Source organism: Diachasma alloeum, unplaced genomic scaffold (assembly GCF_001412515.2).
Source record: "Diachasma alloeum isolate Michigan unplaced genomic scaffold, Dall2.0 Dall_scaffold_00336, whole genome shotgun sequence".
In the NCBI taxonomy this organism is placed as follows: domain Eukaryota; kingdom Metazoa; phylum Arthropoda; class Insecta; order Hymenoptera; family Braconidae; genus Diachasma; species Diachasma alloeum.
This window is the reverse complement of record NW_021680475.1, coordinates 1,200,666-1,224,593: the sequence shown is the minus strand read 5'-3', so window position 1 is coordinate 1,224,593 and position 23,928 is coordinate 1,200,666. Positions and strand designations below refer to the sequence as shown.

The following is a 23,928-nucleotide window of genomic DNA, read 5'->3' as shown; positions in this document are numbered from 1 at the left end:
CCTCAGAAAAATTTGATAAAATGATTGCATCTGATTTTGAAGTGTCTAGAAGCTCTATCAATGAAAATATCTGCCAAAAATATCATAAGTATTTAGATTTTTAAATTTTTATTCCGAAACTCCGGGCCGTGTACCGTGCATAAGGCGAATTTTCATAAAAATATGGCCACTTTGAGCTTGAATATATAATTAAGGATAACACTGAACATAAAAAATCTCACGGGACTCTCTCAAGTATACGATCTAGATCACTCTTGATTATTTTAGATTTTTCCTGGATTTTTCAAATTTATCATTATGTCGATTTATGCTGGCGCGGCGCGGCGTTTTTGGCGCGACTAACTTTTCGTGCACGACCGGCGTTCGTAACTTTTGCGCGACCATCGGAGTGTTAAATAAACTTTATTCAAATTAAATAAATCCTCTATTAAAATGAACTACACTAGTCGATTTATTCAACTTAGGGGAGGGTGGGTAAAATGTACACTTTAAACTTTTTTTAAATTATTCATAACTCAGAAACAAATTTATCAATTGAGCTCAGCTTAGGCTCGCCACAAAGGGAAAGAATTGTTCTTTGTATTGAAAAGCGAAAATATAAAATTTTATCAACATTTCAACCCCTCATCAACATTTTAAACAACCAACCATATTTTACAGGATTCATCTAATCAGATTTTCTGCAGATTTCTATAATTCCTGTTAAATTCCTTTAATTTCCAAATTTAGATATTTTTCAGGCGCATACAGTCTCTTCTTCGATGCGCATAATCGATTACCCTGCAAACTTTGTTGTGTCAATAATTCCTCTGTCATTGTCTCCTCATCTGCAATGGCTCTATGTATCAAATACTATTTACATGAATATTGTTGCAATTATTGAGCGATCAATGAGATTAGCTCTGGGAAAACAGTATGCACGCGTGTATTTTGTGGATAGCAATCGATTACTCGAGTTGGATACAGTTATTGAGGTCTCAACTGGCCCTCCACGAGCGATTAATCTCCCCGTCAACAAAAGCTTTGCGTACGTAACTGACTATTGATTCAGTAGGATATTTACCCGAAGTCTTCCATGGTGCTCCAAATCATTCATATTGCTGCGAATGAAACTCAACGTATATTTATTCTCTCGAGAACATCAACGTATAAAATATCGTGCAGCGAACAATGAAATACCAGTGAACTCCATTCAAAAATTGAAGAACTGTATTTATAATTCATATAATTTATTCTCAACAATTATCTCCAACGGTGTAACTGAATCCAAAAATCACTCTCACTGAAAATCACACAAATTTACACTGTTACATCTCATTAGCAGGGTGCAATAAAATGGATCATTATGGGAACTGTAATGTAAGCACTTGCATTATCCAATACACACTAATTTTCCGGTTGATTACGATCATTAATTATGGATGCAGCGAGGCTGGCTTCTCATTGATGCACGTCGGTATGGAGTTATAGAACTGAAGACAGATTAGTCCCAGTAATTATCCTCCAACAGTTCATTGAAGTCGACATAATGAATATTTCAATATTCAGGTATTCTCCGTTCTTATTCATGACGGACCAAATAAATTTCCCAGGAGACTAAAGAATTGCGTGTTTGGCGTTTTTCCCTGTCGACAGTGTGGATGGAAAGAGCTGCAATGGGACAATATTATTTGATTTTTTACTTCGTGGATATCAATGTATCGATTCTCAGTGAAATTGAATTCCTCTCATGAACATAAATAAAATGAATCATTCGGTGAATTCATCCACTCGTGTCATTCCAAAACGTGACATTATGGAGACGTATATTTCCACGTAATGAAGGTGGATCGACGTCGAGTGAGGCTTGGCCAATGTGTCAACGGTTAACCACGTTCCAATTGCTCTGAAAGGGAAATTCGTGTGTCATTCATTCGGGGATTGCATTTCAATTTGGAAATTGTAAGAGGTAATCTGGCTTCCTATTTTCGATTTCGAGGTCTCGGAAGTTTCGATTCAGCAGCATTAAAAGAAAATATCGATTTTAAAAAATCGATGGGGTTGATTTTTTATATTTTCACTCGGTAAAATCGACTCAAAATAACTTTTTTATGCTATTATCACCTGTTATGGATATAAAATGTAAGTACTTGGCGGAAGGCTCTCGGGCGATGGCCAGTTGCCAGTTCTTACAGGAACTTGCAACAAATTTCAATAAAAAATCAACATAATAAGGACGGGATTTTTTTTTTTGTTCTTGGTTGAATACCGAGCGTTTCATTTACACACTATTAGAAAATTACTCTTGAAATTTCGAGTGAAAAAGCTTGAAATTTTTAACAACGAAATTTTAAAATTCAAACAACTTTTCTTAATTCTCAATCTATTGAAAATTGAATTGTATCTGATGTTCAATTTTTCACGGTGAGTTTGGAAATTTAAGCTTCCATTGAAAAATCAATGATTGTTTGACATGAAAAAACGAATTGGATTGAATTTTCAAGATAAATTAGAAATTTAGTGACCGCTTTCATTTGAAATTGCATTCAACCTCATTACACACGGAGAGAAAACTTCAATAAAAATTACGTATCTTTTCCATAATTCCGGAGCGAAATGTAGTTGTATCAAATTTTACGGAACTGTCACGGAATTTTTCCAGAGCGTTACGTAATTTTTATCTGAATCTCCTATGAAAAATTAGGATACCGTCACGTAAATTTTCTGAGTCGATTCCGTAATTGGTGAACGAATTGTGCATCGAATATTCAGATGACGCTGTGACTGAAATTCCCAAAAATTTCTGACAGTGTAATACTTTTGTATTCATTCAAGTTAAATTTCATGATACTGCCATCACGATGATTACTATCATCATTCTTATGATATTTTCGGTTGATATGAGTTTTATTTCCGAATTCCTTACGAAATATAAATGCATCAAGTATATTTCGGTTCGATAATCTCTGATTGACGTTCAGCCGCAACTAAATAAATAAAGAAGCAAAGATAATACGTCTCGCGAACTTGCTAGAAAATTTACAATGCAAATCAAGTCTGATACTTGAATTTCTGATGAAATCGAGCATCAGACTGTGACATCTCCTGATCAAGATACTTTAGTCAGGGATATCACCAGTGCAGATAAAATATCCCACATCAAATAGACAAAATAAAATCATCATTCGAGAATTAAATACTTACTATAAAGTCACGTGGAATCCATCTGTCAGTATTTCTGGATTATTCCATTACGATATCAATCGCAAGAAGTAAATATTAGTATTTGTACTTTTCTCTATCTTATCCCTTTAATTTTTTTTTCAATTGAAAATAAAGATACATATTGGATAAGTTTTTTAGGATTGGCCATTGGCCTGATGGAAATTGTTGCTAGGTGGCATGAGTAGCGAAGGAGCAGCCGGGCTCTCATTGTCCGATGTCCAGCCGATAGTTTCTCCACTGTTATCTGCGAAAAAGAATCTATTTATGAGACTGTTCTGTTCCGATGTGTTCTGCTGAAGGCTATCACACTTTTAGAAATCTCTTGAAATTTCAGTCACAGCGGCATCTGAATTTTCGATGTTGTGAAGTTGAATTCAATTTCAAATGAAAGGGTTCACTAAATTTCTCATTCCTCTTGAAAATTCAAGAAAATTGGTAAATTGGAAAATTTGTGTTTAATTTGATTTTTCATGTTGAACAATCATTGACTTTTCAACAGTGTTAAAAATTTTCGTCTGATTTTTCCGTGCCCAATCCCGAAATCTTTTATTGTGTTTAATTTCAACGGAAATTTCTGAAAATCTTGTCATTGAAAAATAAAATATTCCATTGATTTTCTGTTTGAATGATCTGAAAATCAATAAAATACTTGATTTTTCAGTTCAATTATTCCCTAAAAATTCTGAAAAATCAGGAAAATTCTGAGAAAAATTGAAAATTGATTTCATTTTGTTTTTGTATATTCATGTTCCATTGAAAATTCCATCAAGTTGTGGAATTTCTGTCACACTCTCACTGAAGAATCATGAATTTCCTTGAATTCTACCTAAAACTTGAAATTTCATAATCATTTTTCCCCTAAATCCGATTCAATGTCACTCTCATGAGATTAACTATCATACCTTCCATGAAATTTCAAAAAATTTCTAACAGTAAATGAAAGCTTGAATTTCCAAATTCATCGTGAAAATTGAACAGTACATACAATTCAGGTTTCAATAGACTGAGAATTCAGAAAACTTGTTGCCTGAATTTTCAAAATTTTCAAGGTTTTTCAGTGCCGGGTGGCCCTGAAAATCGACAATTACTTGAATATTCAAGAAATGAACAGGTTCATCAATGAATAAATGTACAGAAATTTCATGTGACTTTGTCGTTATTAAAAATTTCAAGCTTTTTCACTTAAAATTTCAAGAGTTACTTTTCCAACAGTGCATGAGAAAATAAAATACTACCTGATTTGGGTGCTTGACTACTGGATGTCGGGGTGTCGGGAAACTGTACATGTTTCCGGGCTATTTTGTTCCCCGTACTTTTCTCCGACGATAAAATAGTCCTGTATGTCGTGGGGCTCTGCGCGGGAGTGGTTGAAGTGGTGAGTTTAGAGTCATTGTTTGTTGGTGTACGACGAGAACTCAGACACGAAGTAGCTGTTGTAGTGGGCTGAACTGCGTATCGAATAGCTGGTATCTGATGATCGAACATCGTCCATATACTGATTAAATACTACTCCATACCAATTTGTTAATTGCAGTGAGGGTAATTAAGTGCGTCGGTTGTAATCGGGATGGATGATAATGCTTGAAATCAATTTAATCCATTGAAATCGATAGTAGGCAATGGATCAGTTCTTGGGGTGTATACAGTGGGTGAACGATTTCTAAGGATCAGTCTTCATCTATCACTCTGAGGAGTACGGGGAGATAATCAAGGAAGAAGTAGGTCGGCGAAATTATCGGAGGAGCCAATAACAGAGAGATTTTTATTTTTTCTTGCATTGAGAAACATTTACTCAAGAGATAACGACCCCCTCGTGGCTGTGTGAGATCTTGAATGATGTTTCCACTTATATATATTGGTTTTGTCAAAGAAAAAATTTCAGCTACTGCACATTGATGCGCATTTTTTGCGAATTTTAAATATTGGAACTATCCCTTGAAAATTAATATATTACCGAGACCTGGTTAATATTAATGTATTCAAATCTGTTTGAGACAACTCATATAATATTATAGTTGCCCAAGGAGGTGCACGGAGAGAAAAATTCGATAAAAATTGCCAGAAAAAACGTGAAAATTACGTTTCGAAACGTAATCCGCGAGCGAAGTAAAATTCAATAAAAATCTGAGTCGGAACTGAAAGTGTACGTATCGTCACGTAAATTCTACGATTTTTTCCGTAAAAATTAACCACCCGTCTGATCACTTACCGCCGTGGAGACAACAAGTCGTTCCGTAATTTTTCCCCAACGATTGAGAAATTTTACGGAACGGAACGTAGAAATATCTCACCAGGTTCATACAAATTGTTGAACGTTCAAGAAGTTTTGATTTTGGAGGCATAATAAGTCGGGAAGTTTCTGTAAGATTTTACTTCTTCGGGAAAAATTACGTGACAATTTCGTACTTTGTTCGGTGATGAACCTGAGAAGTCACTGGCAGTTTCAGATTTCTTCTCTTCCATTCCTATAAAAATTGCCGGAAAACGATTTCCCATAGCGGATTACCTGAATTGTTCCGTAATTTTTACTGAATATTTCTCTCCGTGTGTGCAGGTCTTCGCTTCCGACATTCTGCCTCTAGGGGTAATATGAATTTTAAAGAATTCAATAATATTGAGGTATTGGAACTTAAATACGGACGTTCCATACTATTTCAATTGACTTTTTTCAGATTTCGATGAAAATTAAATATGACGTAGAATTCACGAAAAAAAATATCCTCGAATCGGATATATGATATTCCGGAATCCGGAATAATATAACGGAATTAGAAATATTACATGCCGCAATTCGAGATATTTTATTCTCGCTTCCGGAATAATACGCTGACACGCAGTCCCACAGTGCAATTCAAGACAAAATGTTGAAGCGTCGATCCAGCTCCCCTCCTCCCTCGAGATCAGCGCTGCCCCGAAACCACGTGATTATTGCCCGAACTTAATCAAATTCGGACGGCGCGTCGTTAGTACATGCCGTCTCTTGTAGACGCAACGTATTTCAATGGAAATCCCCGGAAGTCCCCGGGATATTATTCCGGAACTGAGGGTAAAATATTCCAGATTCCGGAATATTATTCAGGAATTGAGGGTAAAATATTCCGGATTCCGGAATATTATTCTGGAATCGAGAATTAAATATTTCGAATTCCTGAATACAGATATTCCTGATTTCTGAATATTATATATAATACCCGATTCGAGGATATTTTTTTCCGCGAAGTGTTCCAAGAATGCCCTACAATGTCATTAAAAAATTCTAAATTTTGCGGAATCGAAATTTTTACTTTAAGAATTACTTTTAGAAAAATTATAACTCGATAAATATCAATTTTATCAAAGATGTGCCAACGAACGTTTTTATTCAAAACAGGTGCAAGTATCAGTGGAAAAAAATTCGCCTCGAACAGTTGAACTTAGAATGAATTAATCAATAAATAAATTGAAAAGTTAACAACAAACAATTACATACAAGAGTGCATGATAAAGCATTTATATCGAGCCCTACCAGCACTTAGCGCTCCCCAGGGCTCGCGCCCCGGATGCCGCTAGTATGAACCCCACAAAGCCAAACACAGAAAAATGAAAATAAAGTAAATTTCCCTTGATAAAGGGTTCCATGTGCTCTATATGGACGGTAGATATTACATTTAAATCAGGTAGTACACTGATGCCTAATGTTCTAATGGAGTAAGTGGGTTCGTTATCTCTTGAATCAATTACTCCCTCTACATAATCGTTACATAGGCTACTCTGTACCGTACATGGAAGATGGTAAGTGGTGTCATTGAAAGGACAAGAAAATTTCCCCAGATTTTTTTACAGAAAGCAATTGATTTTCACTCAATGTAGTTGTGAAATAAGAAACGAACTGATTTGACCGAATGGGAAGCCCTTCGCGAGCTTTTGTCCGTATTATTATGAAGGTTATCACTTGTTGCTCCTATCTCCCTCTCCCAATCATTCTCACCTCGCAATTTCGTTTTATATCATACCCGAATTCGCCAAATAATGATGTGCACTAGCCTGAGTGCCGAAATGATGGGAAATAACTGGGAGTGAAGAATGTATTCTCTGAGGATTTATTTTTTTATTAAGGTTAATGAAGGTTCGTTCATTAAGCAATTTATTTCGTTGGTATTTGTTTTTATCGCACAGATGAACAAACCAGCCCACAATGGACCGCAAACAAAATACACTGAGAGAAAAATTTCATAATATGTAGACCATATTTACTTGAAAGAAGAAAATTATTGTCAATGGCTTAAATCTTAGAATATTTGAGCTCATTAGAATAATCTCATTTATTATTATCGTTCTCCATTACATCATGAATATATCACTGTTAAAAATTTCCGTCTGAATTTTCATGGACAGTTGATTACTAATTTTCAGAACCGTTACACTAAATGCGATTTAGGAGGAACAAAATCATGAAATTTCAGGTTTGACTGAAAACTCAGTAAAATTTCAGACCTTCAAGCAGCATAAAGATGTGAATTCCTTAATTCAGTAGCGAAGTGGTAAAACGGTACAAATCAATTTTGAATATTGATCTGCTTTCAATGAATATCTCGGAATATCTAAGGGAGAAAGCAAAATTTTGTTTATAACCTTTTTTGTAGAGCCGATTGAGTGCTACAATAAATGTAATTACGAAAATTTTGCTCTCCCATAGATTCGGAAATATTCCTCAAAAACTCAACTGGGAGATGAGTGGACTTGAACCGTTTTACCATTTCGCCTCTGAATTTATTTGGATTTCCAATCTAATATGAATATTCAGTGCCAAATTACATTGCCACTGAACATTGAATTCAATTTTCAGTGAAATTTGAAATTTCATGATTGTTTCCTGTTGAATCGTACTGAGTGTCAGTGTCTTGAAAATTCAAGAAAAAATTTTTCACTGAAATTTCCGGGAAGGGCGTTGGAAATTTCTAACACGTAACTTATCTACTGAAATTCCGAGAAATTTTGTAATTGAAAACTGATAATTTCATGGAAAAGTCCATGTGAACGGTCAATTTCAGTTTAATTATTCCGAGAAAATTAATGAAAAATCACGGAAAGTCAGAGGAATCTCTCTTTAACTTCCAAACTCCTCTGAATTTTCAAAAATTCCTGGAATTCCAAGAATTTTGAAGAAATTTTCTGAAAATTCAAAGGAATTGGGCCATGAAAATTTTCACTTAACAATTCATGCCATTTGTGGAATTTTCGTCCTTCAGCCACTAAAAATTGGAACTTGACTTGAAATTTCAGAGAAACTTGAAATTGTATTGACTTTTTCCCCTTAAATCGAATCCAATGCTTTTTTCCAGAAAATTGAACCAAATTTTTTGAACAGTGTAAACACAGTGCCTTGCGATGGCAATATCTTCTCACAACAAGCTTCTCAACAAATAATTTATGAGCTAGTTGGAGTATCTCATACACGCCCTCATGTTACAATGCTGTTTACTACGCTCAATGACTAGGGCAAGGAGATTACGTGCTGTTGGGGTCAGACCAAGTGCCCTGGTACCTCCACCCTTGCTGTTATTGACGGTGAACAGCAATTATTTCAGATGTCAATTTTTCTATCCTAGCAAGCAGATCAATTTACGCAATTTCATTGGCATTGGATATTTTTAGACATTTCAACTTTGGATGGTAGATTTATCAAGAGAACGTAACATTTGTTTTCGTTTTTTCATCTGTTGACTTTTCGATGGCAATATGAAGTGTGATTGACGTGTGCTGCGTTTGTCAATCACGTCATTTCGATCTGGGAACGATAGATGGAGAAAATATGAAGGAACACAAGCTTTTCCAGATTCGGAATTAATCGGTTTAATGAAAAAACTTCAAGGTCTGTCTGTGCTACTTCAATTATTCCCGAGTGTTTCAATTTGTTCCCACTTGATCTCACTTCGTGCGCAATTACGCTGTAAGAAAGCTCGAATCCCAGTATCAAGGACAGTTCTAGACACTTTCTCCCTCTTTTTTTTCCCTCCACCGTCGTTTCTTATCCCCATTATTCCTTTTTGAAGGAAAGACTGAAGGCTTGAGAGAGTATAAAGCAGGATAATTTAACGGACAAAGTGGGCGAAAAAATAGAGAACATGTGTGTGTGTTCCCTACAGTCAGGATAGAGAGAAGGGATTTAACGGGTCAGCGACAGGCTCAAGAGGCTCCAACGCCTGGAAGTAACTGGCGGGTATATGCTGCGCGACGAGTGTTCGAGTAGGGCTCACCAGGGTTTTTGGGTAACGGAGGCAACAGGGAGATAAAAAAATTCGCGCTCGTGGATATTTTTATTTACTCTTCGTTCAAGAAGGAGGAGAGACACTCACCCTGTGTTCACAGTCGTCTGACGCTCTACCTCTGCCAGCTGTGTATTCTTGGTACTGCGAGATAACGCACAAAAGCGAATAAATCTGTAGCAAAAAAAATTATGTGAAAAGAAAATGGTGAAGGAGCTGTGGCGCAATCGTAAATTTTCATCATTCAAATTTAATAATAAGGTCTGCAAGAATATTGAAACGAAAAAATGTATTCAGGAACTGCTGGTTCCATAAAGAGAATGATGGTAGGGAAGGGTAGGGCAAAACGGACCACTGACAGAAAATTTATAATTTTTGTTTTTGCATTTGAACGGAGGAAATTCGAAGTCATTTGTGGTTTGAGGTGATTAGCAAGTTTGATCAAATTGCGGTTCAACGACACTTGTTGTCTATAAAACCTTGTTGTCTAGGGTAAAACGGACCACTGACAGAAAATTGATAATGTTTGTTTTTGCTTTCGAATGGAGCAAATTCAAAGTCATTTGTGGTTCGAGGTGATTAGCAAATCTGATCAAATTGCGGTTCAACGACACTTGTTGTCTATAAAACCCCTGTGACGGTTACGATTCAAGAAATTCACTTTTAATTCAACACATTTAGTGTTCCTGATTTGAAGGAAAGAAAAAAAAACAAAATTACCAATTTTCTGTCAGTGGTCCGTTTGCCCTGCGGTCTGTTTTGCCCTACCCTCCCCTAATAACAATATCAAAGGCATTACTCACATTGAGACAAAGTAGAAAAAAATCAAGAGTGTAGACCAGCGCGCTGATGGGACTGAAGCCGAGCTGTAACACAATATAGGAAACATATCATATTGATCGTTGTTTGGTTTTTGTTAGAAAAGTGTTCGAGTAGTGCTTGAAAAATGACCCGGCGACCACATGCGCGTAGGGCAGCATGAGTGCCCACTGCACCGTGAAAACAAAGGCAAAGAATTTAGACTGAAAAAAAAAGCTAGAGTATATAGAGTGTTTTCTATCCGTTCGACAGAATCCAATAGCTCCCCCTGTGTTCAAATTCATCGTGAGAATCCAGGGCTTTATTCGGGTATGAATTATAATCTCAACATTTTTCAAAGTTTACCTCCAATATGGGCTCGGTGAATTTCACTTCAGATAGAAGTGATAGATGCATTGGACAATGTTTTTTTTTCTTCCCGTTCTCGTAAAAAGAGGGAAAATGTGTCAAGAATTGATAAACGATTTCTACAAGCCCACCCCTACAGTTGATAGCACTGACAGAAGATTTCTCACGCTGATCCTCCTTCCATTTAACTTGTGCTTCGTTCTCTTGTGAAATAGAGAAAATATGCGGAGGGCATAATTCTGGAGGATAAATATTAATTCGTGACGTACTAGTCTTTATTACTTAAAAAAGAAAACATCATTAAAATTATGAGCTGACTACCTCCAGGTGCTCTCGCACCAGTTGTCTGCTATTTTAAAATAACTTTATTCCCAGAGATAAGAGAGGTAAATGATAACGACTCGCAATAGTAATCATAAAAATAACTTGTTCGTATTAGCCTGGGCCACGTGGGACAGAAAAATATTCTACCTTTCTTCTTCATGATAAAAGTCGAGTCGTAACGTCCATGAACTGAATTAAATCAACTCTGTAGAGAGCGCCCGACGCAAAAGAGTGCTCTTACATCTTCGATATATTTCTCATCGGTCAAAATAAGCACTCGCGCGTTGTGTACGAGTTTTTAATCGATCAGGCTTAAGAGATGAAATGGTGATAGATTCGTATTGACACTCCGTCTGACAGCTGCAGTCGGGCGATGCAAGGAGTTATCAAAGAGAAATAAATCTTGGTATTAGCGCGGTAATCTCACCAAATGTGTTTCTATGTTTTTCGGTGTGGATATATAGAGTATATTAATTCTGGAGTTGAGTAATGAATGAGGTGATAATAAACAGCCAAAGTCTTGACAGATGAGAATTGTTGTAAACTTCATCAACGGAAAAAATAAAATAGTAAAGACTACCATGTCGGAATCCGCGCATAGTAAACGTTACCAAAGTTTTATAAGTATTACTATGGACACGGTAATGGTTACCATCGAACATCGTAATGGTTACTAGGGGGCATAGCAAGCTTTACCATGTTAACACAGTAACGCTTACTATGTTATATAGTAGAGCTCCCTATGTGACGTAAAATGTCCTTAATACATAATGAAATTATTCTAAATAATTAAATACCATTCAGGAATGAAACAGGAGTAGATCAACGTTAGAGACAGAAATATCATTAATTCAAGAACGAGAATTTTCCTGTTGTAAGCAGGGGTCCCCATCAATATTAAATTTCTGTAATATTACGAGAATTTGACCCTTACATTAATGAAGGTTTAAAATATGTTGATTCAATTTTTCAAATAATATAATATTAATAATCTGATTTTTTACGAATAATGATGTATTTAAAATTTGTTAATCTGAAACTGTAAATTTACTATTAAGTAAATAATTCAAATTTCTTGAAGGGGGATTTTCGATTACACAAATAATTGTCAATCTGGTGAACGTTAAGAAAGAGGGCCCCACCACCGATCCAATGGTCAAGTTTTCGCCACAGCTATTGTGATACAATGAAACGGTGATAAAATATGTTTGCCATCCCCCGAAAATTGTGAAATCTCGCAATTCAGTTATAATTCAACGAAAAGCCCTCGCGCTTGAAAATTCATCGAGATTTTCCCTCAAATTCCAGCCCCCAAAAATATGTGGGTATAACGTTTGAGTCAAAATTTCTCCTGCAAGTGCTCAGGGTACAGAGCGGAAAATGTATTAGTAATGGTTATTCGATCGTTAATAAAGATCGATTGTTCATGGAATTTTGTTCGGCTTTCAAGTGCATAATGAAAGGACGCATCGATCAATTTTGATATTAATTAATATCGACGTTACAGCATAATTTAAAGTGTTCATCACGATACAGCCCAATCTTTATTAAACTGGAAGAAATTGAAACTATAGACATATGCACGTCAAAAATGTTGCAAACTTGAACGACGTACTTGAATATCCTTGAACCAAAGCCACATTATTTTTTCGTAAAACGTTGTAAGAGTCGTCGTCGGACTGCGTGTCCGTTAAGCGCCATTTACGGACATTGTGAAGAAAAATTATGTTCGTCACTCGGTCAAAAACAACTTTTCTGACTCGTGTGATTACATTCCTCAGCTTCGCCTCGGTCTGCAACCTTCACACTCGTCAGAAAAGTTTCTTTTGGCCGAATGACGAACATAATTTTTCTTGAAAAAAGTTATTTTTTATCATTAAAACTCGATTCCCACTATTTTTCGGAATCTAATATATGGTAACGGAATGAACTGTTCGATTTGCCGCTGCTCTTCCCCCTTCCTAAGATGAATGAGTGTGTGTTTTGCTTTGTTATTTGAATGATCTCGTGTCGTACTCAAACTGGATAGAACTGCTATATAGGACATCGCAAGCATTAATCACATTGAGAAATCCCTTCTTTTTCCTGCAATTCATTGGTGATCAGTTACAGTACTTCCGTGAACCACGCAGAATTTGTTGATTTTCGCAGAAGGCATATGAACGTTTGCAATATCAAGATTGCTTATGATTTCCTTCCGATACTCGGTCCACTGAAGCATTGTTTCACGGTCGTCGTTACAAAACGATCAGGATAAGTTTTGCAATAAAACCCCTCGTGCGGCGCACTCGGGATTTTAATGGACAGAACTGATCCCTCTCGTCGCTATGCAACAAAACTATCGGGGAATACCGGAGCATTTTGCAGGTCTTGGAATATTACAGCTGAAAATTCGAGAAATCCTTCAGATTTTCTCCAAATTCTCAAGTTGGAAAAAGAATGACAGGAATTTCTGGAGTTTACGGAAAGTTTGAAAAAATGTCAAATGATTTATCCGAGCTTCAATTAATGAGAAAATTGTGAAAACGATTATGAATGAGGAAAAGCTCCCTCGAATTAGCGGAAGAGCTTTATAGTTCGTTGTATAATTTGCCCAGGAAACTAATTGAATGCCGTCGTAAGACGGCAAGGGGAATTAAGGGAAAGGCAAAGAACTAGAAAATTCTGGTCTGTGAGAAATCTCATATAGCTATAATTTTCCACTGGAAATAGAATTTCGAGTATAATTACAATTAAAATCTTATTCAGCATGGAATAAGAAGAAGTAAGGAAATAGAAATGAGAAAAAATATTCGAGTCTAAAATATACTTGATTCAAGTATATTATCCTTGATTCGAGTATATAATACATTTGATGCAAACCGACTGTAATGGTTAGGTGGGTGAGGTGTTACTCCGGCGGACATCCAAGCTAAGCAGCGTTGATCTGGGCCAGTACTTGGATGGATGACCGCTTAGGAACACCTCGCTCGCACAAAAATTGCGGGCGGTAGGTACGTAGTAGCGGCCTAGTGTCGCCATCTAGTCAGTGTGACAGATGGATATATTAGGGCACTGCACAATCGGCCGGCTGTCCGACTGGGGTTTTACATGGTTTCCCGTGCAGTCCTAGCTCGAATGGGGCACAGCTAAGAGTAAGACGGCTATGATACCGCAGATAACAATGAGAGGAAAAGAATGGAGGGGAGGCAGGCTGGAGGAGGCGTTTCAAATCGAGAATTACTTCGATAAAACCAATGAAATAGAAAAAAAATAAAAAATAAAAATAAAACATTTGATGCAAGTATATTTTATACTCAATTGGGGGATGGGTATTTCAATTCGAAGATGATTGTTTTGTATCAGGCCGGGTTGTAGCAAGCCCTCTTAAGTTTAATATAAGGGTCTAAAAGTTAAGCTAAGAATTGAGGGTCAGAATATTAGGATACGAATATAAAAATAAAAAAAGTGGCCATAGATCGGCAATCAATCATTATTTTTAGTAATATTATGAAAATTAGCACCTGAATTAAGAATAATATACTTGAATTCAAGTATATTCAAGTATATTTACCGTGAGTGAGACCAGAAAGTCAGAATTATTGCATCACTTATTAAAATATTGAAATTAATCAGAGGATGGACCGAGATATATGGTTTTCATGAATCGGTTTCACGAACCTGCGGCATCCATCCGGAAGTCAATGATAATACTAATAATCATGCCCGCGAAAACCTGAAAACAGGTATATGTCTATGTATATGACCCTGCAATGTTGATCAAATGGAATCATAATTGAATCGAAGCGATCTCAAATAATGGTGGAAAAAAATCTCCAGAGTTTGTTAATCATCAATCTCCGAGTGACAATTGATGATTGCCCAACTATTTACATAAGCATTGAACACACAATTTTCGTAATGCAATATTAATAACGCGTGTTAGGATGACTTGCACAAATGAAGACTTACTGATGCTGAACAGAACAAATAGAGTGTATGACTAATATCCACAATGCTGCAGGTGATGACAGAGCAGATCCAGGGTAACATCAAGAATCGATGATTCTGAAATCATTACAAAATAAAATGCATTCAATTCCCAATTATATTTCGTTCACTGTTTCTAGGTCATTCGGAAATAATGTGGAAACCTAGTAAATGCAGTTGGTCAATTACGCGAATGTCAGTGGTGTTAATTGCACCATTGAGTATAAGCCTCCAAGGCGAGCTCTGGAAAATCCCAGTTGCGAGATACCTCGAATTATAGAAAATGTTGATAATATCAAGCGCGAAAACTACCATTCCCATTTGCCATAAAGTACTTTTGCATTTTCTCTATTATACGTGAATGTTGTATTAACGTTAAATGACTCTGGGATTTTACTCTATCTTTTATGGGTGGCCTGGCATTGCAGTGGGTGTGGAAAAAACAGGTGCGCGTCGCCAAGGGGATTCCATAGCATCACGAATATAATTCCCATCCGAGTTTAAACGTATTAACTTCGCAATGGGGTATAATAATGTAAAATTCAATTTCCTTCTCATTCGGGTCAAATGCTGGAATCTCAATTCTATAAAATAATGTCACCTGTTTTGGGACTGAACATATCGTGGATAGGAATAGGTAGAAACCTAGCGCCACTAGTACCATATACATTTTATTTTCAAAGACTCCAGGATTGTATACGTTAAGATATAAGTGTACGGTAGGTGATAACAAGTCTCAGAAACACCGGAGGGCTGTGAAGTTGGCAGAGAGGAGTTTTACTGAAAAATTTACAGTATCAGAAAATGGCACAAAGAGAGTTTATCTTTCACATAAACCGTCCTCCTCTCGTTGCGACTAAGTGTCCTCGTCTTCTGCATTCAGAAGCATTTTTCCTCCTTTTTTCCTGCAGTCTATTTAGAAATCACGTAACAACTTTGAGAGCTATGAAAAAAAGAAATATGTGTCACCTCGATGGATAAATAAAGAAGAACGCCCTACTCAGAGTCTCTCTATTATCCAGCAGCGACAGTGCGACGCAGAGTCTGATCCTATGAACCCACTGTCGGATTGAGATGGAGGGAGAATTGCAGAGAATATTTTTCTCTAGCTCTAGGCGAAACACGTTTCATTCATTTGCGATGGACTAACTGACCGTCGCGGATATGAAGGGAAGAGAGACAAGTCAAAGTCCTAGAGCTTATGTCCCCAAGTTCCTCCAGGAAAATTGCATTGGACTGGTTCAAATCAGAACGCTTGAGAGAATTTTCCCTCATACTCTGGAATTTTCTTTCTCTGTTTATTATGTTCTCACCGCTGTTCCCAATGACAATGTCGTGAGGGATGGGTGGACGTTTGTACGATGTATTAAATTGCTTCACAGACTTTTCACCTTAGAAAATTAATCCATATCTGTGTATACCTTCAGTAATCCGTAAAGGAGAAGTAAACAGGCGACAACTCCACAGCATGAGCATATTAGCAGTGTGATGTTGAATCTCACTGTGACTGCGGGGGAAAACAAACAGTGTTGGTATATTATTAATGCCTTTCATTTGAGTTGCGTTAGAGAGCTGGGGATTAGGAAGATCGGTTTACCTGGTGATACGGATTCATGCTCCAGGAAACTTGGTGACTTGGGCATTGAGCGATTCCCATACAGATACTCCTCCTCCTCCTGTAGGACAGTGCCCGTCGACATGGCGATCAGGATGAAATAAACCTGGAATTAAATTTTCGTCACGGTTCAGTAATTTGAAAAAAAAGTTTTGTCGGAATGAACCGCTTTAAAACTAACTTCAGCTGATTCATAAGGAGAAATATTCATGAAGGATCCCTGTACCATTCTAGGGGTAATCCTAGATTGATCACCATACACGGAGAAAAAGTTGGAGAAAAATGACCGAACAAGTAATCGGGGAGCCAACTTGATTTTCACTATTTTTTCCCCTTAACCCTTGTCTGTTTTCTTAAAGAATGTGATCTAAAAGTGCAGAATTCTAAAAAAAAAATGTTATGCTGTAAGGATGAAAAATTAGAATGCTATGAAATATGCTAAACCAATAACTGTTATACGCAAGGGTCTACACCCAATATTGTTTTAATAAGCGGCAGTGTAAATAATTCAATTCAGAGTTGAGCACTTTAAACAATAAAAAAAAACCCTAGTTGGGTCACCAAACGCGACCCTGCGACTTTGGTCACCTCCGCGGCGATTCGTCGCCGTATTATTTAGGGTTTAGCGTTGCCGAATTTATTCTACACTGCCCGGGCGCGTTGAGTGCGTTTCCGGCAACGTCGGGTCTCGGGCAATTTCATTTAACATGGGAAAAAATAATTTATCCGTTCGGAATAATTTGTTTTCTTTGGGAATTTTGGGAAATATGTTGCTCTAAAAACTACTATAATTTTTTTGACACTTCAATTGACAAAGTTCATTTTTTTTTTTTAAGAAAAACGACGCGGCGGTGTTTCCCTTATTGGTGACCAATCTAGGGTTAAATCGGGAAAAAGTACGAGATTAACAGTGAATTTTACTCCGATGGTCCGGCAAAATTCACTGAACGTGAAGATGATTTATAACAAAACTGTAAAATTAACCCTGAATTCCATAAAAAATTATCCCACTGAACGTGAATAATTGCTCCAATTTTTTGTCTAATTTTTGTGTAACGGAGAATGATTTTTACGTGGTTTTCTGAAAGGGTTTGTTGCGAATTTTTGTATCAAATTTTGACGTTGGGAATGGGCTTGTGACAGAGGTGGGGAATATAGTTCAGTTAATCAAGAGTGAAATTTGCCAAATTTGTCGGATCAGTTTCTTGAATCCGTTTGTGATGGGTTCTATTTGGGTGCGTTCGTATAGTAGGGTGTTCGAGAGGGTGTGGAGATTCTCGTTTGGCCGACAGTTTTGTCGTTTTTTGTCATAACGGCTGTAGGCAGTGATTCATGAACGCGTAGCGTCCGACAAAAAATATCACTCGTCACACAGCCTAAAAAAAACTTTTCTAGTTTATATAATTGCAAATGGCTTTGTATACTTTGATTATATAACGTATATTGAGCCCATGTCTTTGCAGATAAGTCGGAGAAAATTGAAACTTCTCGAAATGCAATTTTAAAAAATAATATTGACATGGGTTTTAAGGTTGAAGTTGTAGTCAATCTCAAACCCGAGGTATCTGGTGTGGGAGCCAGAAAGGATATGAGGTATTTCACGTCAAATCGGCCAACCCCTACCTCTCCTCCTCGAACGGGATTGAGGATTGTTTACAGGATTGAGTGCCTTAAACAACAATCTCCTGATTTTTTTTAGAATTTTTCTGTACACTGTTGGAAAAAAAAATAAACTGTCATGGACAGTCGACTGGTAATTTTCAGGAGAGCAACATTGAATGCGATTTAGGGGGCAAAAATCATTAAATTTCCGATTTCATTGAAAAGTCAATAAAAGTCAACAATTTTGCTGCCAAATTGTTGATCTATTTGACTTGCAATACCTCATACGAGTGTTTGGTGAATAAATTTTGGGGTTGAATTTACGTGGATAATTGAATATATTTTATCATTAAGATTTTCGGAAATTGCAGTCGACGCCGTGGGATTCGTGTTATTCATGATTGATGGTTTTTAATTTGATGGAGGGTATAAATAAATAAATGGAGATTGATACGGTGTGCATGGGTATGGTTCCATTAAATTCTATTGGAGGGAAATATTTGAATTAATTGCGTCTGAGGAATTTTCAATTTGTTCTGGGTTCATGGGATGCTGTGTTTTTATATTAAACAATTTTGCTGTTTCACGATGGTAACGAAGAGAGAGTTTTCCCCCTCTTTTGTTTATCGATTACAGGCTCTTGCTAATCCAATCAATATTGACGAGCCATGGTGAAGACGAAGGGTGTGTCCTCTTTGAGGATTCGTTAACTATGGTATATAGGTGTACAGGGTATTATCTACACACAAACCCCTCGTGAGCACTTTTCTCCTTCTCTATTGTCTCTTTTGTTCTCTTCATTTCGAGTATTGTTCGAGGACTGGGGGTGCGGAGATGAAAACCGGTGGAGCGAAATAATGAAGTTCTTGTCGAGATTCAAGGAAAAACGATCGGGGTTGGAGAGTTGTGCCTACTACTCCTCGAAACATTTCGGATTCTCAAGGTGTGATGTGACGATCACGTCGTCGTTGAGAAACCAAGGGTTACGCCGCAGCTATTAGGGGAGGTTGAGTCTGTACACTGAGAAGAAGAGAGTTTTTTGAGAAGTACGGCTTCCTTATATCAAGAAATTCATGGCCAAAAATTACCAATCGCACAATATCTCACACTAAGAAGAAAAAATCTTACGCTAAGAAATTTGAGGCTTCTCCGAAAGATGAGGGCAATTGATTCATATCAAGAAAACGAGCTGTCAAATCAATTTAAGTGGTTTTTGCATTAAAATATTTTAGAATTGAGGTTGGAAAACTATTAAATGAATTGATTAAATTTCACTTGGTTTGATAAATCGCTTTCTTGTTATCAAGAAATTGTCCTCGAGCAAAATTTCTTGACAAAAGTTTTTTTTCTTGGTGCAAGATATTTTGCTCTTTAAAATTTTCAAGCAATGAGTTTCTTGATACAAGTACACTGTTAAAAAATTTTGTTTGAATTTTCCGTGCCAAATTAAGGAAAGTTTTATCGTTTTATCGTGAAAATTCAGAATTTCATGGAAAAATCAAATAGAACTGTAAATTTTCTCCCATTTTTCCCTGAAAATGAATAGAAAACCAGAAAATTCTGATAAATATGTTCTTGAATTTTCAGGATAGTGACACTGAATGCGATTTATAGGGAAAAATTTCAGATTTCACTGAAAATTCAATACAATTTAACACTGAATATTCATATTAGATTGGAAATTCAAATAATTTAAGGAATTCTCATTTTTATGTCCCTTAAAATTCTGGGATATTACTGAATTTTTATTGAAACCTGAAATGTCATGATTTTTCCCTCTAAATTGCATTGAGTATCACGGTCCTGAAAATTGGTAGTCAACTGTCCATGAAATTTAATTTTTTTCCTCAGCGTACCGCTCGGCGGACAGTACCACTCACCCGGATTTCTTCACAGCTCAATTTGATTTTTTTCTTCGTCTTGACAAGATGTTTGACATGATAGAATGATGCAATTAAAAAAAAATCACTCCATATATCACAGTAAATATTAAATAACATAGAGGCTTGATGCCTTTGCGATGGACAACTTAATTAGGGGAGGGTAGGGCGAAACGGACCACTGCCAGAAAATTGATAATTTTTGTTTTTGCTTCTGAATGGAGCAAATTCAAAGTCATTTGTGGTTTGAGGTGATTAGCAAATCTGATCGGATTGCGGTTCAACGACACTTGTTGTCTATAAGACCCCTGTGATGGTTACGATCCAAGAAATTCACTTTTAATTCAATACATTCAGTATTCCTAATTTGAAGGAAAGGAAAAAAAATTCCCAATTTTCCGTCAGTGGTCCATTTTGCCCTAGGGGTCCGGTTTGCCCTCCTGGTCTGTTTTGACCTACGCTCCCCCTACTGGAGGAGCCGTAAATTAGCGTTTTCATAGTTGAAATTGTGTTACCCCAAATTGTGTTACAAAGCTGCTGTTATCGGATTCCTAGCACTTTCTTACGCGGTTTGAGCCTAATTGGTACTTTTTACTCGACTCGAATTAATCATTATTGATAATTTTGTTGAGAATACCACAACGCAATTCTATGTGTTGTAATGACCAGAAGTGTCTAAAACCCAACAACATCGAGCAAGAAATGTCGGATGTTCTTTTACGATGAGCTATAATAATCAATATCGTAAGAAATGCTCTGTATTTCTTATTGTTTATTGTTTCATAATATATAACAAATATTATTGCTCTTTCTGTTTGTCAATAGTCACTCCAGTCATTTCATTTTTTTTTCTATAATTCGACAGTGGTTGGTTCGAGATTGGATTATACCGCGAGAGATACACCTAGGAGACTATGAGTAATATTGGATTTCTGCCGAGCGAACAAAAAAGGAAACTGAGAGCCGATTAGGCGGTATTACCCTCCTTCGAGTAATATCACTCAATCGGCTCTCACTTTCGTTTTCTATTCGTTTTTTCCCTCTAGAAAGAGTTAGGTCTCCACGTTTAAGAAATAACACAATAGTCAAAGTACACTCTAAATCAATTTTTCTTATTCCCAGTAAAGGTTTACGCGGAGAGAAATTTTCTAGAAAAATTCTAGTATGAGTACTGAAAAAAAATCATAATCCACCGGTTGTGAAAAATTCTAGTGCTGTTAAGGTACAATTTCTCAGGATTTCTAGTAAAATTTCCCGAGATTTCTGTGAAATTTTCACAGAATTACGGGAAAAAATTTACAGTTCGTACGCTCTTCACGTTTATCCTATTCATCTCTCACCTTGAGAAAAAATGTACCATCAGCATAACAATTCCTGTACAATGAATTTTCAAAAGTTCAGTCTCATCACCATTTTAATTTCTCTTTTTTTTCTTTCTCTCCTTTTCTCACGTCTATCATCAACATTGAACCACATATGTACAACTCCTGATAGAGATAATTTGATACTGTACAAAAGAAGTGTATTCTAGGCTGAAGGCCCTCAGGCAATGGCCATTTGTAAGAATGTATGTTTCTTGCAATAAGTAACGTTAAAAATTCAAAAAAGTACGGGGAAAAATTCACGTTTTCCCAAATAAAACTTCCCTCCATTTACGATGCAAGATTCGTGATGCCACGAGACAAGACGAGACGAGAAATCGCATTTTGATATAATCGCAAAATTGATATTTCCGCTTAGGTGACCAGAGTAAAACGGGATAGCAAGGTAAAATGGAATAGTACGATGCTTGATTCCTACATTATTATATTCACTAGTCGACGGTGTTGCTCAGAGAGCAATGAGCATTGGCAATTATTCCGTAAGGCTGCGTGCAAGATATTTCTCGAGCACCACTTTTATCGCATTTCTTATACTTCTCTGATCAAGCGATGATACTTTCAGCAGCGCTGGCGCTGAGCCTGCCTCAGTACTCGTTTTTTGGTCATTACTCTACATTTTATCTCGCTATTCCGTTTTACCCCGTTCTCACCTAACGCAAATTAACCCCTTAAGTAAGAAAAGGAGGAATAATCCGAGAAATGACATTGCTCTTGATAATAGTGTTTAGAACGAAATTGTATATGTTTATATACTTTTTGAAATATTCAACTTTGAAAGGAGACATGCACCAACAAAATAATACTTTAATTGAATATATTTTATACCAGAATCAAGTATATGCATAAACCTGATTGAAGAATAAAATATACTTGATTCAAGTATACTTTATACTCGAATGGGGGATGGGTGTTTCAATTCGAGAATGATTATTTCGTATCAGCTCGGGTTGTATCAAGTGCGCTCAAGGGTAATATAAGGGTCAGACACTACACGGAGAGAAATGTTTGATAAAAATTATCCTACGATTCTATAAAAGCCATCATGAGTCATCGTTTCCGCATTTCTATCCCGAAATTTAGTAAAAATTGATCTATGATGATTAAATTTTATTCTACGTTAGAGAAATTGTATCCTGACGCATAATAAATTTTACCCTTCCAGTCCAATAATTTTTATGTAGATAACAACAGAAATTCTAGTACGGTTGGTAAATTTTACCCTACCGGTACAGTAATTTTTACTCTACCGACACGGCAATTTGTATTTTTATCAGGATAAAATTGCTCTAACGTAGAATAAAATTTAATCATCATATATTTACTAATCATATATCTACTTTCATAATTTTTACTAAATTTCGGGATAGAAATGAGAAAACGATGACTCATGATACACTTTAATAGAACGGTAGGATAATTTTTATCAAAAATTTCTCCCCGTGTAAGTGTGAGAATATAAGGGTCAACAGGTGGAGGTTAAAAAATAAGGGTCGGAATATTAGAGTCAAAAAGTGAGGGTCTGAATGTACAGGTGAAGGAATGATGGCCAGAATATTAGGATCAACACGACATATATACAGACCCTCATTGCCTGGCCCTCACTTTTTCTGATTTTATATGCTGATCTTCATTTTTTAACCTCCACTTTTGGACCCTTATATGCTAACACTTGGTACCTGACCCTTATATTACACTTGAGAGGGCTTGTTAGAATCCGGCCTGATATAAAAGAATCGTCTCCGAATTGAAATACCCATCCCCCAATTGAATCGAATCAAGAATAATATGCTTGAATAAATTTGATATTGATTCAAGTATATTTTATACTCAACTAGGCAATCATGCGCGCTGTCGCGCGCGACCTTCACATGAGCGTTGTAACGCACAATAACATCCTCGTAGTTATGGAAATCATTGATTGATCCATCAACCAATCGCAAGACGCATAAAAAGTTAACACTCAAAACAATCATTCATTGTCAATCAACTTTATGAAAAAGAATGCAGGTATATTTTTTCTCGCGTGCATTTAAGCGTGAATTTATTGTGGTATAGACCCGGGCTGAGGCGTCAAGTTTGATTCTCTCCTGAAACACCCGAGTCGAATAATTGGACCTGACAAATTCTACATAGGTCTCTCCGTTCAGAACTGGATAGGTCTTGGGAAGCCTCTTTCCAATTGCTTCCGAGACCTTTCTACCTCTGGTTATGTCCCACTTCAGCACTTGTTAGGTGTAAGCAGGACTTGCATTCAGACTTTCCAAATCCTTGCCGGTCCCCGTAATTCTATGGGCCTATATTAAATCTGCGTTCATATCCCTATTTACTCATGCGTTATTGAAATAAAAAATGCAATTATTGTTTTTTTTTTAATCTCGAAAATCGACATTTCACAGGAGGGTGGAGGGGAGATGCATGTATGCGGAGGCTTGACATTTTTATCCAACAAGCGGAGAAGGTTGCAGAATCTATTCTAGCCACTCTTGCCCCTCCGCTTGCATGCATTGTCCAAATAAAAAAAGAAAGTGTTAACAAATCTG

At 36.6% G+C, this 23,928-nt stretch overlaps 1 protein-coding gene across 3 annotated transcripts in view; it reads right to left on the bottom strand.

The window, feature by feature from the left end:
* Positions 1 to 1,212: 1,212 nt before the first annotated feature.
* Positions 1,213 to 23,928, bottom strand: part of LOC107040468 — a 29,712-nt gene continuing 6,996 nt past the window's right edge. The window contains exons 2-9 of one of the 3 annotated variants that reach the window (XM_015260562.2): positions 16,507 to 16,630; positions 16,331 to 16,416; positions 14,892 to 14,987; positions 10,253 to 10,315; positions 9,540 to 9,623; positions 4,440 to 4,674; positions 3,184 to 3,448; positions 1,213 to 1,885 (exon numbers count right to left, since the gene is read on the bottom strand). In XM_015260562.2, coding sequence (XP_015116048.1) covers positions 3,339 to 3,448; positions 4,440 to 4,674; positions 9,540 to 9,623; positions 10,253 to 10,315; positions 14,892 to 14,987; positions 16,331 to 16,416; positions 16,507 to 16,630 — 798 coding nt within the window. In that variant the 3' untranslated portion in view covers positions 1,213 to 1,885; positions 3,184 to 3,338. The remainder of the gene's footprint in view (positions 1,886 to 3,183; positions 3,449 to 4,439; positions 4,675 to 9,539; positions 9,624 to 10,252; positions 10,316 to 14,891; positions 14,988 to 16,330; positions 16,417 to 16,506; positions 16,631 to 23,928) is intronic. The other 2 variants (XM_015260563.2, XM_015260565.2) reach the window with 2 other exon arrangements.